General features: G+C 39.8%; 1 protein-coding gene across 1 annotated transcript in view; it reads left to right on the forward strand.

Moving 5' to 3' along the window:
* The window catches only part of COL24A1 (collagen type XXIV alpha 1 chain), a 411,206-nt gene that overhangs the window by 245,701 nt on the left and 152,581 nt on the right, over positions 1 to 12,924 (forward strand). The window contains exons 27-29 of the mRNA XM_045292047.1: positions 8,575 to 8,628; positions 8,909 to 8,953; positions 9,070 to 9,114. Of these exons, the coding sequence (XP_045147982.1) occupies positions 8,575 to 8,628; positions 8,909 to 8,953; positions 9,070 to 9,114 (144 nt within the window). The remainder of the gene's footprint in view (positions 1 to 8,574; positions 8,629 to 8,908; positions 8,954 to 9,069; positions 9,115 to 12,924) is intronic.

Here is a 12,924-nt window from a genome sequence, read left to right on the forward strand (position 1 = left end):
TAGCTGGGCACCATCAGCTTTCTTCACCATATTTGCTTATGCACCCACTTTGTCTTCAGCGATCATGTCGGGAAAGTGAGCATCATGGAATGCCAGCTACCCTACCCTTCTAACATCTCTTTTTATCAGAAAAATCCATTCTTCATATTATTTCTGGATTATTTCCAGTCTCAGTTATAACTGTATTATGTTTCTATGAAAAATCTTCAGTAACTTTCTTCTATTACAAGCTTTTCGCAAGTGTATTTTATGGAGAATCCACTTTAGAATGAGACTATGATCAATTAAATATGTGAGGCACTCAGTTTAAAACCCCTTGGAGAGTAATTTTTATATTAGCATATTAAAATTCTCCTTTAAAGCATAGTTCCACCATCTTGGATGACTTATTTCTCTTTAGCTTTCTCACTAAATAAGAATGATCCTAGTGTCTAATTCATTGGAAATTTGTAAGACTAGATAAAATTCTGCATGTATGCATGTCACATAATTCTAAAATAGAGTAAAAATGTAAGAAAATTTTGCTAGTATTCTTATGAAAAAAGCTTTTCAAACTTTAATCTGTTGTTTCCAAAATCTTTTCTTCTTCTTATAACATCATAGGGCATTTATTCTACTCCCTTCCTCACGGTTTCAATGAATGTGCTATTTGTTTTTCAGTCTAAAGTCAATCTCTCTACTTAGGCACCAGTTCCCATCCCCTTTCCTCCATTCTGTGACTTGACCATTACAAGTACCTTCTAGATGAATTGCTTTGTCTCTATTAAGTCATTATCATCAGAATACAAATATACTGTAATATCACATCTTCAATTTTTTTCTCACCAACTACACCTACTTCTCCATTTATTTCCACCAGCCACACCCGCTCCACCCCATTTTTGGTCCTTTTTAACAAAGCTCATGAAAAAAATGTTTGAAAGTATTTCTACTTGCTCAACCCATTGGCTATCTTTCATTGACTCTTGAACCCCACTCTGGTCGATCTTTGCTTCACACACTTTGTGAAACCTGCTCTGGATAAAGTCACCAATTATCATTTTATTGCTAAATTCTCGGTGTTCATCTTTGCTGAAAACAGAGAATACCAGAAAGATGTTTCCTCGTGTTTCAGTTACTATGCCACCGTGGAACATAAAAAAAAAAACTTGGCTATCCTTGATAAGAATGGGAGTTCCAGAACACTTTTTTGTGCTCCTGCAGAACCTATATATGGATCAAGAGGAAGTTATGCAGACAGAACAGGGAAAATTCCATGTTAAAATCAGGAAAGATGCGCATCCAGGTTATATCTTCTCACCAGGTTATATCTTCTCACCGTACTTATTCATTCTATACACTCAGCAAAGCATCAGAGGAACTGGGTTGTATGAAGAAGAATGCAATTGGAGAAAGACTTATTAAGAACTTGAAACATGCTAATGATAAAACCTTGCTTGCTGAAAGTGAAGAGTACTTGAAGCACTTGAAGATCAAACATTGCAGCCTTCAGTATGGAATACAACTCAATGTAAATAAGACCAAAATCCTCACAACTGGACCAATAGGAAGCATCATGAGTAATGGAGAAAAGATTGAAGTTGTCTTGCTTAGCTCCACAATCAATGCTCATGGAAGCAGCAGTCAAGAGATCAGATGATGCATTGCATTGAGTAAATCCACTGCACAAACCTCTTCAAAGTGTTGAAAAACAGGATGGTACTTTGAGCAATGCAGAACACATGACCCAAACCATGGTCTATTCCATTGCCTCATGTGCATAGAACAGTTGGAGATTGAATAAGGAAGACCAAAGAGGAATTGATGTTTGAGTTATGATACCGCTGAAGAAATTGAAAGTACCATGAACCAAAGGTCTGTCTTGGAAGAAGTACTGCCAGAGTGCTCCTTAGAGACAAGTTTGGTGAGACTTCATCTCATGGACTTTGGCCATGTTGTCATCAGAGACTGGTCCCTCGAGAAGGGCATCATGCTTGGTAAAACAGAGGGGTAGTGAGAGAGAGACCCTCAAGGAGACATGTTGACACAGTGGTTGCAAATATGATCAAGCGTAGGAACATTGTGAGGATGGCACTGGCCGGTCAGTTTCATTCTGTTGTGCACAGGGTTGTTATGGGTCAGAACGGACTGGATAGCACAACGTCCTACTTTGCTTCGTTACTATACTTTGCACAGCCGATCACTCACTCCTCGTAACATTTCCCATATGTTATCTAGAACACTTCCTTTGGAAATGTAGTCTCAATCTTTTACTGGTCCTTGTTTTCATTTTCTTCCTTACTTTGCAACCTCTCAGGTTCCGTGTGCCCTGGTCCCAATCCTCAAATCTCATTTTACTTACACACAGCCGTAAGTGATCTAATTTAGTCATCTGGATTTAAAGACCAACTTTTCCTGATGACTTCAAAATTAAAGACCCAATTCTTCCCTGAACACCACTCAAATATTCCACATCTCTACTTTTGTTTTATTAATACTGAAACCAAACACATTGTGTTTCCGTTCATTCTGGCTCACGGTGACCAGAGAGAGCAGAGCAGAACTGACACAGGGATTCTATGCTGTGATCTGTATGGAGACAGACTACCAACTCTTTCTCCCATGAAGCTACTGCTGGCTTTGAGCCACCAACCGTTCAATTAGCAGCCAACTGCTTAATCTTTGCTGACTCATAAGACCAATCGGCAACTCAAATTTGACATTTCCAAAATAGTTTCCACCGCTGACTTTTCCCATTCCCAGTATTACTCACTCCAGGAAAAGACACCTGCCACTCACCAATTTGTTCCAGCTAAAAGCCCAAATCACCAACTCCTCATCTTTGTCTTGTGTGTCACCTTAAAATATTCCAAATTAAGTTAATTTTCACAAGCCCTATCACTCTTGCCCTATCCAAACCACTTAATTCTAATTCAAATCGCGTCTGCTATGAACTACTGCAATGGGGCGCCCTGGTGGCATAATGGAGTTCCAGTTGGGCTGCTAACTACAATGTCACCTGTTCGAAAGTACCAACTGCTATGCAGGAAAAAGAGGAGGCTTTCTACTCCCATAAAGGGTTACAGACTCTGAAACACATCGAGATAATGCTCTCCTGTCCCATAAAGTACTACGAGTCAGAACAGACTCAATAGTGGTATGAACTACTGCGACAAAAGTCTTTCAAATGGTCTTATTGCTTCCATATGTACATTCTTCAGCACCAGGGAATCTGGAATATTATTTTAAAACGTGCATCGACCAATAGTTCTCTTGCTCAAAACCTCTTGTCCTCTCATGCAAAACCCTCTAAGTGGCTTCATACCACTTAGAATAAAGCCTGAAACCTTTTCGGTAGGCTTGTAAAATCTGGCCCAAGAATGTTAGATGCCATGGAGTTCTAACCCATAGAGACCCTATACAATAGCACAAAACACCATGTGGTCCTGCGCCATACTCACAACTGTTGTGTGCTGGAGCTCATTGTGGCAGCCGCTCTGTCAGTCCACCTTGTTGAGGGCCTTCCTCTTTGTCCTGCCCCTCCACTTTACCCAGCACAGTGTGCTTCTCCAGGGGTTGGGCTCTGCTGACAGCATGCCCAAAGTGCCTGAGATTGAGGCTTGCCATCCTTTCCTCTAGAGAACATTCTGATGGTACCTCTTCTAAGACAGATTTGCTTATTCTTTGTCGAAAGTTCATGGTACTTTCAATATTCTTCAGCAGTATCATAACTCAAACACATCAATTCTTCATTGGACTTCCTTATTCAGTGTCCAAATGTCATATGAGGCAATTGAAAATACCCTGGCTTGGATGAGGTGCACCTTAGTGCTCAAAGTGACTTCCCTGTTTGTCAGCACTTGAAAGAGTTCTTCTGTTCAGCAGCTGTATCCATTGCAATGTGTCATGTGATCTCTGGACTACTGCTTCCGTGAGCATTGATTGTGGATCCAAGCAAGACAAAATCCTTGACAACTTCAATCTTGTCTCCGTTTATCATGTTGTCACCTATTGGCACAGTGTGAAGATTTTGGTCTTCTTTACAGTGAATTGCAATCCCTACTGAGGGCTGCAATCCTTGATCTTCATTGTCAAGTGCTTCAAGTCCTCCTTGCTTTCAGCAAGCAAGGTCGTGTCATGTGTGCATTGCCAGCTCTTTATAAGATTTCCTCCAGTCCTGATGCCGCAGTTGTCGTATAATCCAGCTTCTCTGATGATTTGCTGAGGATACAGTTTGAATCAGTATGGTGAGAGGCTATAACCCTGATGCACACCTTTCCTGATTTTGATCTGCTCTACCCCTGAGCTACACCCCCTGACCTTGGCCTTTCCTGATTTTAAACCATGTCATAAATCCTTGTTCTGTTTGCACAACTGCTTCTTGATCCGTGTACAAGTTCCACATGAGCACAATGACGTGTTCTGGAATTCCCATTCTTCTCAAGGCTACCCACAGTTTGATATGAGCCACACAGTCAAATGCCTTTACATAGTCAATGAAAGACAAGTGAACATCTTTCTGGCATTCTCTGCTTTCAGCCAGAATCCACGTGGTATCAGTTATGACATCCTTTGTTTCATATCCTCTTCTGAATCTGGCCTGAACCTCTGGCAGCTCCCGGTCATTAAACAACTATTGTTGAATGATCTTTAGAAAACTTTTACAAACATGTGATATGGATGATACTGTTCTACAATTGAATATTCATTTGGGTCACCTTTCTTTGGAATGGTTACAAATATGTATCTTTTCCAGTCAGTTGACCAAGTAACTGTCTTTCAAACTTCCTGGCATAGACAAGAGAGTACTTCACGTGCTTCATTGGTTTGTTGAAGCATTTCATTTGGTAGTTTCTCAAGCCTTGGTTTTGGCTAATGCTTTCAGGACCACTTGAAGTTCTTTCTTCAGTAACTTCGGTTCTTCATTTTATGCTACCACCACTTGTCTGTCAGTTTGTCATACTGTGGTGGCTGTGTGTTGCTGTGATGCTGCAAGCGATGTCACTGGTATTTCAAATGCCAGCAGTGTCACCCAGAGTGAGCCGATTTCAGCAGAGCTTCCATATTAACAACAGACTATGAAGAAGGAGCTGCTAAAAACTGTATGCATAAAGTTGAAACACCATCAGATACTGAAGGCCCCTGAACACACCCTATAGAGTATAGAGTGTATTCCACTTTGGACAACTTCTATTCCAATAAACTACCTTATTTTTCCTCATGACATTTAACTACCAACTTTCTTTTTCTATATACTCTATATATTTAATTTTAAATGTTTACATACTTGTTTATGAGGTCAGGGATTTGGTTCTTCTTAGCATGTCCTCTGGGCCAACATCAGGGTCAACATGTCATCCACACTCAGTGAGTCTTTGTTGGATGAATAGCCTCCCTGGACGATAATCTGCTAAGCCCATGCTCCTCAAATGAAGGCCTTAAACAATAAGACTGCAAATTAATGTTGCTGTCTTTTATTGTTTTAATTATGCATAAAGATAATTAGGGACATATTCCTATCACAGTTAAATAGTTTTCAAATAATGTAAAGCTAAACCCAAACTTAACCTAGATGGCCTACAGACAGTGTGCTGAGGTTGAGGGGGACTTTCCAGACCGGTAATTCATGCAAGGAGATTCGTACCATTTTCCCATAGAGAAATCTGCTTGGCTGCCCATTGGCTGCTTTTTAAACCAGAAACCCAGGCCTTCGCTCCTGAAGTCCAAGCCTTCTTCCCCATACTTTTTGTTGTTGCTGATAATGAAATTTATTTTTTTTAATTTTATTTTTTTAATAGTTTTATTAGGGACTCATACAACTCTTATCACAATCCATACATACATCAGTTGTGTAAAGCACATTTGTACATTCATTGCCCTCATCATTCTCAAAACATTTGCTCTCCACTTAAGCCCCCGGCATTAGGTCCTCTTTTTCCCCCTCCCTCCCTGCTCCCCCCTCCCTCGTGAGCCCTTTATAATTTATAAATTATTATTTTGCTATATCTTGCCCTGTCCAATGTCTCCCTTCACCCACTTTTCTGTTGTCCGTCCCCCAGGGAGGAGGTTGTATGAAGATCCTTGTAATCGGTTCCCCCTTTCCAACCCACTCTCCCTCTATCCTCCCAGTATCGCCACTCACACCACTGGTCCTGAAGGGATCTTCCACCCTGGATTCCCTGTGTTTCCAGTTCCTTTCTATACCACTGTATACCCTCTGGTCTAGCCAAACTTATTTATTTCTTACTATTTCTCCACAAGTAATTGTAGCTCAGTTAAAGAAACTACTTTGTGATTTAATTTTTTATTTTCTAACTCTGTGCCATTTTCTCACACTACATGGGAATACCCAAAAAAAACATGTAAAAATGCTCCCCAGAGTTTTCATATATGCATTTTTTCCTGATAGGTGAGCACTGAGCAACTTACTCTGAGTTAGCGCACCCGGTAGCTCCTCCTGGAAAGGTTCTCTCTGGTCACAGAGAATTTTTTTATAAAAGCAATTTCTTTCTAACCTCATATTTTGTGATGGCTGATTTAAGAGAACATCATGCGGCTGTGAAATTTTATTTTCTTCTCGGGAAAAGTGCCGCAGAAAGTGGTGTGACGTTGAACACAGCTTACAAGGACAGTGACAAAAACTCAAGTATATGAGTGGTTTTCTCTTTCAAAAGGTGAAATGTCGATTGATGACAAACCTTGTTCTGGATGTCAGTCAACTTCCCAAACAGATAAAAATGTTCACAAAACCCATGTGCTTGCGCTCGAAGACTGACGGCAGACCGCTGAAGAAGTGGAGGAGTTATATGGACATCTTGGAGCTCAGTTCAGTGAACCTTAATGGAAGATTTAGGGATGAGAGGGGTCTCTGTGAGATGTGTGCCTTGGGTTCTGACCGACCAGGGAAAAGAGCATCAAGTGGAAACGGCGGTGCTTTGCAAGAACAGCTCTGAAGCAGCCCAGACTTTTCCAAGGTCTTACAGGTGATGAGACACGGTGCTATTCTTATGCCCCCGAAAGCAAACATCAATCAAGCCATCCATCAAAAAGACGCCATCATCACCTCACCCAAAAAAACTCATCAAGTGACTTCAGTGATCAAGATGATGCTTCTTTGGGTTTTGGTTTTTGGTTTTTAATGTGAGGGGATAGTACATTGGGAGTTCGTTCCACCAGGTCAGACCATTAATCAAGCTTTCTATTTAGAGGTTCTGAAAAGATTGTGTAACAGTGTGCAACCAAAAAGGTCTGATTTGTAGCAGAGAGAGGACTGGCTTTGCCACCACGGCAATGAACCTGCTCACAGAGCCAACTCATCGCACCAGTTTGGGGCAAAAAAAAACTAGCATGCCTCTCTTACCCCGCACACCACACTCACCTGACCTTGCTCTGTGCTACTTCTTTTTGTTTCTTTGAATGGAGAGGGACATGAAAGGATGGCCATTTGACTTCGAAGAATAGGGGAAGAAAAAAGAAATGAGGGAGGTGCTGTCAGCCATCTAAACAGATGAGTTTAAAAATATTTTCCAAGAATGGAATAGCAGATTTGACAAATGTCTAAAGTATAATGGAGAATACTTTGAAGGTGATGAGATTGGTTTGTAAAAAAAATTTAAATACTTTGGAAAAAAATTCCTGTTGTTTGGGGGATACCCTCTCATATCTATTTGAGTACTATTTAGAAAAAGTAATTGTGAAAGCCGTATCTCCAACTGTTGAAAGATTACAGATGGATATGTCAAAATGATATTTCCATTCCTATTATATATAAATGAGGTCAGTCTCATTCTTTTGAATCCCTTTAACCTTTGATATTTCTTATCTCTCACTAATTTATAATCATTTGAATAATTTTCCTTAATTTTCATAAGCATCATAATGGAGCAACGATGTTATAATTTCATATCCACATAACACTAACTTTATACTGCTTCCACTACAGAATTAAGTTGAGCCCTGTGAGAAAGAATACAATCGTCTGAGAGAAGTTTACCTTGAGCCAGAGGGACATAAACTAGCATTTTTTTTAGAGAATGACTATAATTACTTAATGGATGTTAGTAGGGAAATTGGTTAAGAATTTCAGATTTTACATAAATATCACCAATATCTTTTAACTCCCTTTTCTGCGCCACAACCATTGCCAAATAATTAATGTCAAGGGGAGCATAGCAGGTACTATGTAATCAGAATTCATGTTCCAAAAATATAATTTTTAAGCAGACTGTGTGGGTAAGTAAGACAGCCTTTTTAAAGGTGTATTATTATTATTTTTAGGAAAAATCTTGGTTGTCTTTGGAGTAAAGTATAAGGTGGACAAAGGCCTGGATAACAAAATGTTGTGTTAACCAACTCAACGATGAGATCATCTCAATTTTTGTGGTCATCTGATTTACTATGTGACAGTAAATCTTGAAAACCCTGCCTGAATCTCTCATGCAAGTGGGTTCAACTACATATCCATCTGCAATCTCTCTGTGGTCAGGCCTAACAGCACATAACAAAACAGGCACCAGGTCTTCATTTTCAAATACACATAACAGTACCCAAAATTTTTTTTGTATTGAATCAACAAGATATTTTCCTCACCTCTAGGGACCAAGAGGACCTGATGGTCTCCTAGGGGAACAAGGGATACAAGGTGTTAAGGTAATCATTGGTTTTATCATTGCATTTATAATTATTTTTTTATTGTACCCATTTGTACTACCTGTTTTAAAAATGTTTCCTTACAAAAATATTGCTCTAAATTCTTTCCTAGTCCAGATATGAAACCTATGTAGTTTTCTTAACTACATTTATGAACCTTTATTTTCAATATTAAACCATATACATAGTGCTTTATTTTTTTATATGTGAGTGTGTGTTATCACATAGGAGACCATCATTCACATTCTTTCTAACTCACCTGACTTTGATACTTTGTTAGGGTGAAAAGGGAGATCAAGGAAAAAGGGGGCCTCATGGTCTTACTGTAAGTAAAAAACCACTTCACATTTTGTATAAGCGTTTAAATTCTCCACTGTTTATTTTGTTGTGTGATTCATATTTTGGAAGAAGGCTACTTGACCTGTATTTTTTCCCGTGTAGGGTAAAGCTGGAAATCCTGGGGAGAGAGGAGCTCAAGGGAAACCTGTAAGTAATGAAAAAGAATCAGGTTGAACGATTTTTATTTGCTTTATCTCCTGGCACAACTATTGTTTTGTATTCAATATGCTGGACTAAGACCATACAAGTTTTTCTTTTCTTCTGTCACCATAGTCATGCTTTATTTGGGCAAATTGATTACTCATTTTTCCCATTCTCTGGCTATCTGTCTATAAACTAGTGGGGATAATTGTAATTTTTACTCCCCCCTAAAACCAAACAACAACAAACTCTTCCACCGAGTCAATGCCAACTCATAGCAACCCTATTGGACAGGGTAGAACTGCACTTGTGAGTTTCTGAGACTGGAACTTGTTACAAGAGTAGAAAGCCTGGTCTTTCCCACAGACTGCTGGTGGTTTCAAACTGCTGACCTTCCATTTAGCAGCGCAATCTGTAACCATTATGCCATCCAGGTTCCAATACTTACCCCTAGTTTTGAGAGTTCAGTTTTCTATAAAATCTATTTCAAAATAAAATGACATTTCATCATATAAATATAAAATAATAGGGCATTAATAAAGCTAATACAACAAGAAACACTTTGGAGGCTTCTTACGTAGTTTCTTTTCATTTCAACTTGAATGGTTTTTAGGCCCTCAGAATGTGCAGCAGTGTGTGTGACTTGCTTATCCATGGCGCTGCTCTAAAAGTTTTTAGTGGTATATAAAGATAAGTATTTTCTTATCATCAAAAATCTTTGCCAGAGTTATAGTTTTTTTTCTTACAGGAAAAGTAACAAGTTCTGTGGTTGTCATCAGAACTGAAGGGAAAAAAATGTTTGTTATAAAAGGTCACAAGCTGTTCACCTTCCCCACATGCATGCTAAAGTCAAAATGGATGCATAAGCAAACATGATGAAGAAAGCTGATGGTGCCAGACTATTAGAGATATAGCATCTGGGGTCTTAAAGGCTTGAAGTTAAACAAGCAACCATCTATCAGGAAGCAGCAAAGCCCACATGGAAGAAGCACACCAGCCCGTGTGATGACAAGGTGTACACAGGAGCAGATATCAGGCATCAGAAGACCCAAAACAAACAATCATATCAATGCAAACAAGGGAGGTCAGAGTGGAGACCCAAAGCCCATCTGTAGACAATTGGACATCCCTTCAGAGAAGGGTCACAAGGAAGGGACAAGCCAGCCAGGGTGTAGCATAGCACCAACAAAACACTCAATATTCCTCTAGTTCTTTAATGTCTCCTCCCCACAACCCCTTAATGACCTCAGTTCTACCTTACAAATCCAGCTAGAACAGAGCATGTAATTGGTACAGATAAGAACTCTTAACACAGAGAATCCAGGACAGAGAAACCCCTCAGGTACAATAATGGGAGTAGTGATCCCTGAGAGGAGAGGGAAGGTGGAAGGGAGAAGGGGAAGAAAGGGAGAACCAGTCACAAGGATTGACATGTAACACCCCTCCCCCAGGGTGACCAACAACAGAAATGTGGGTGAAGGGAGACAGCAGATAGTGTAAAATATGAACATAATAATGATTTATAATTTAATAAGGGGTCACAAGGGTGGGAGGGTGGGGAAGGAGGGAAAAAGAGGAGCTGATACCAAGGGCTCAAGGAAAAAGAAAATGATTGGAAAATGATGGTGGTAACATATATACAAATATGCTTGATACAATTGATGTATGGATTGTTATAAGAGCTGTAAGAGACCCCAATAAAATTATTTATGTAAAAAATCACAAGCACAAATATGAAAGCACATATACTTATATAAAATATTGAATTATTTTATCTTATGAACAAATATGATGAAATGTTCGAGTGCTTACATGCATTCACTCAGCATCATGATATTTAATGATGATCTTTTTATTAACTTAAATTTATATTCACAAATGGGCTTCAAAAAGTTTATGGGAACATTCCATTCTCTTTTTAATCTATTTCTTCATGAACTTTTTGAAGCTTCCTTGTATATCTAGATAGAGAGAGAGAGATGTGAGAGAAGTCCAAAAGAATTGCTATTAGGACTCCACAGAGCATATTTGGATGATAATAACACATTAAGAAAATTGAAAGCTTCGTTGTTGAGAAAAAGGCTGGAGAAGTTGTGCTGAAGAATTGTTTTCCAAAATCTAGGAAGCAAAGCTGTGGATAGAGGTATAAAAACAGATGTGTGCATATGTAAATATACAAATTCATAAAAATAGAGGTATCACTATGTACATATATTTACATGGCAATACATTGAGGAAGTGGATGGACTGTGGGCCTCTGCTTAAGCCCTCCTTCAACTGAAGAACACTTTGTTCTAACAACCTGGCATTCCGTGATGCTCAGCTTCCCGATACGATCACTGAAGACAAATGGATGCATAAGCAAATATAGTGTAAAAAGCTGATGGTGCCCGGCTTTCAAAAGATATAGTGTCTGGGTTCTTAAAGACTTGGAGTTAAACAAGCAGCCATCTAGCAGGGAAGCAACAAGCCCACATGGAAAAAGCACACCAGCTTGTGCGATCATGAGGTGTCAATGGGATCAGGTAACAGGCATTAGAAGACCCAAAACAAAACAAAAAAACTTATAGGAGAGACCAAGGTGTCAGAGCAGAGACCCCAAACCCATCTGTAGACAATAGGACATCCCCTCACAGAAGGGTTACAAGGAAGGGATGAGTCAACCAGGGCACAGTATAGCATGAGGAAACACACAATATTCCTCTGGTTCTTTGAGGCTTCCTCACCCTGCACCATCATCACCCCAGTCCTGCCTTTCACTTCAGGCTAGCCCGGAGCATGTACACTGGTACAGATAAGAGCTCATGACACAGGGAATCCAGGTCAGATAAACCCCTCAGGAACAGAAAGGGGAATAATGAGACCAGGAGTGTCACGAACAGCGCGATCAATAATTACTTGATGCTCTTTGACATTGTCGAATGCTCAGTCTATTTACTGAAAACACACATCTAACAATCTTGAAACTAACTTAAATTATTACGAGGGGGTAACGCACAATTAATTCAGCATCATAGTCCCATTAAGCATCCCCTTCATTGGTGTACTCACCCCGATAGAGTTGGAGAGAGCAGGAGTTGATGTCTCCTTGGTTCCTAGCGCTCTGAATTCTCAGCCTCTCTACCAGGGCTGATATAGGCAGTTCAGCTGATTGATCGTTTGACGTCGTTCTGGGTCTTATCAGGGTCCCCCAGACTTTCTGGGGTGGTTCCTAGTCCACTTGTTTGCTTCTTTGCTGTGATTCAGCATTTCTGAAAGTCCTGGTAGGACTTACCTTTTCTTTCAAGGCGGAGTTGTTCATGTTCATCATCCATCGTCTTCATGCAAGGCAGCTCTTTACTGCTCTCATCAGGGAGGAAGGGGAACCGATCACAATGATTGATGCACAACACACCGCGCTCCCAGGTGGACGAACAACAGAAACATGGGTACATTTTAAAAATAATTAATTATTTAATTTTAATTAAAAACAAAAAGGAATTGTTTTCTTCCAGGGTAGCAAGGGCTGTCCTATGAGCCTTTCACTGGGAAACGCTCCCCATCCACCTGTCAGTTTATGGTCTCACCCCTTCAGACTTCTTTTTTGTTCCCAAACACAAAGAACATTTCACAGGAGCACAAAACTGCTGTTTTTACATAGCACAAAGTGAAGAGCACAGAATTCTTCAGGAGAGGCTTAGAGAGATGGAAACACAGCCTTTAAAAGTGTACGGACCTAGATGGAAGATACGTTGAAAGACAGGAGCTTCTCGTCGTTGTACTGCTTATTCAGGTTCCTCGTATTTTGCAACAATATTTTTTGATTCATCCTTATGT

Source organism: Echinops telfairi, unplaced genomic scaffold (assembly GCF_000313985.2).
Source record: "Echinops telfairi isolate 266 unplaced genomic scaffold, ASM31398v2 ScPeMD7_443;HRSCAF=831, whole genome shotgun sequence".
Classification (NCBI taxonomy): domain Eukaryota; kingdom Metazoa; phylum Chordata; class Mammalia; order Afrosoricida; family Tenrecidae; genus Echinops; species Echinops telfairi.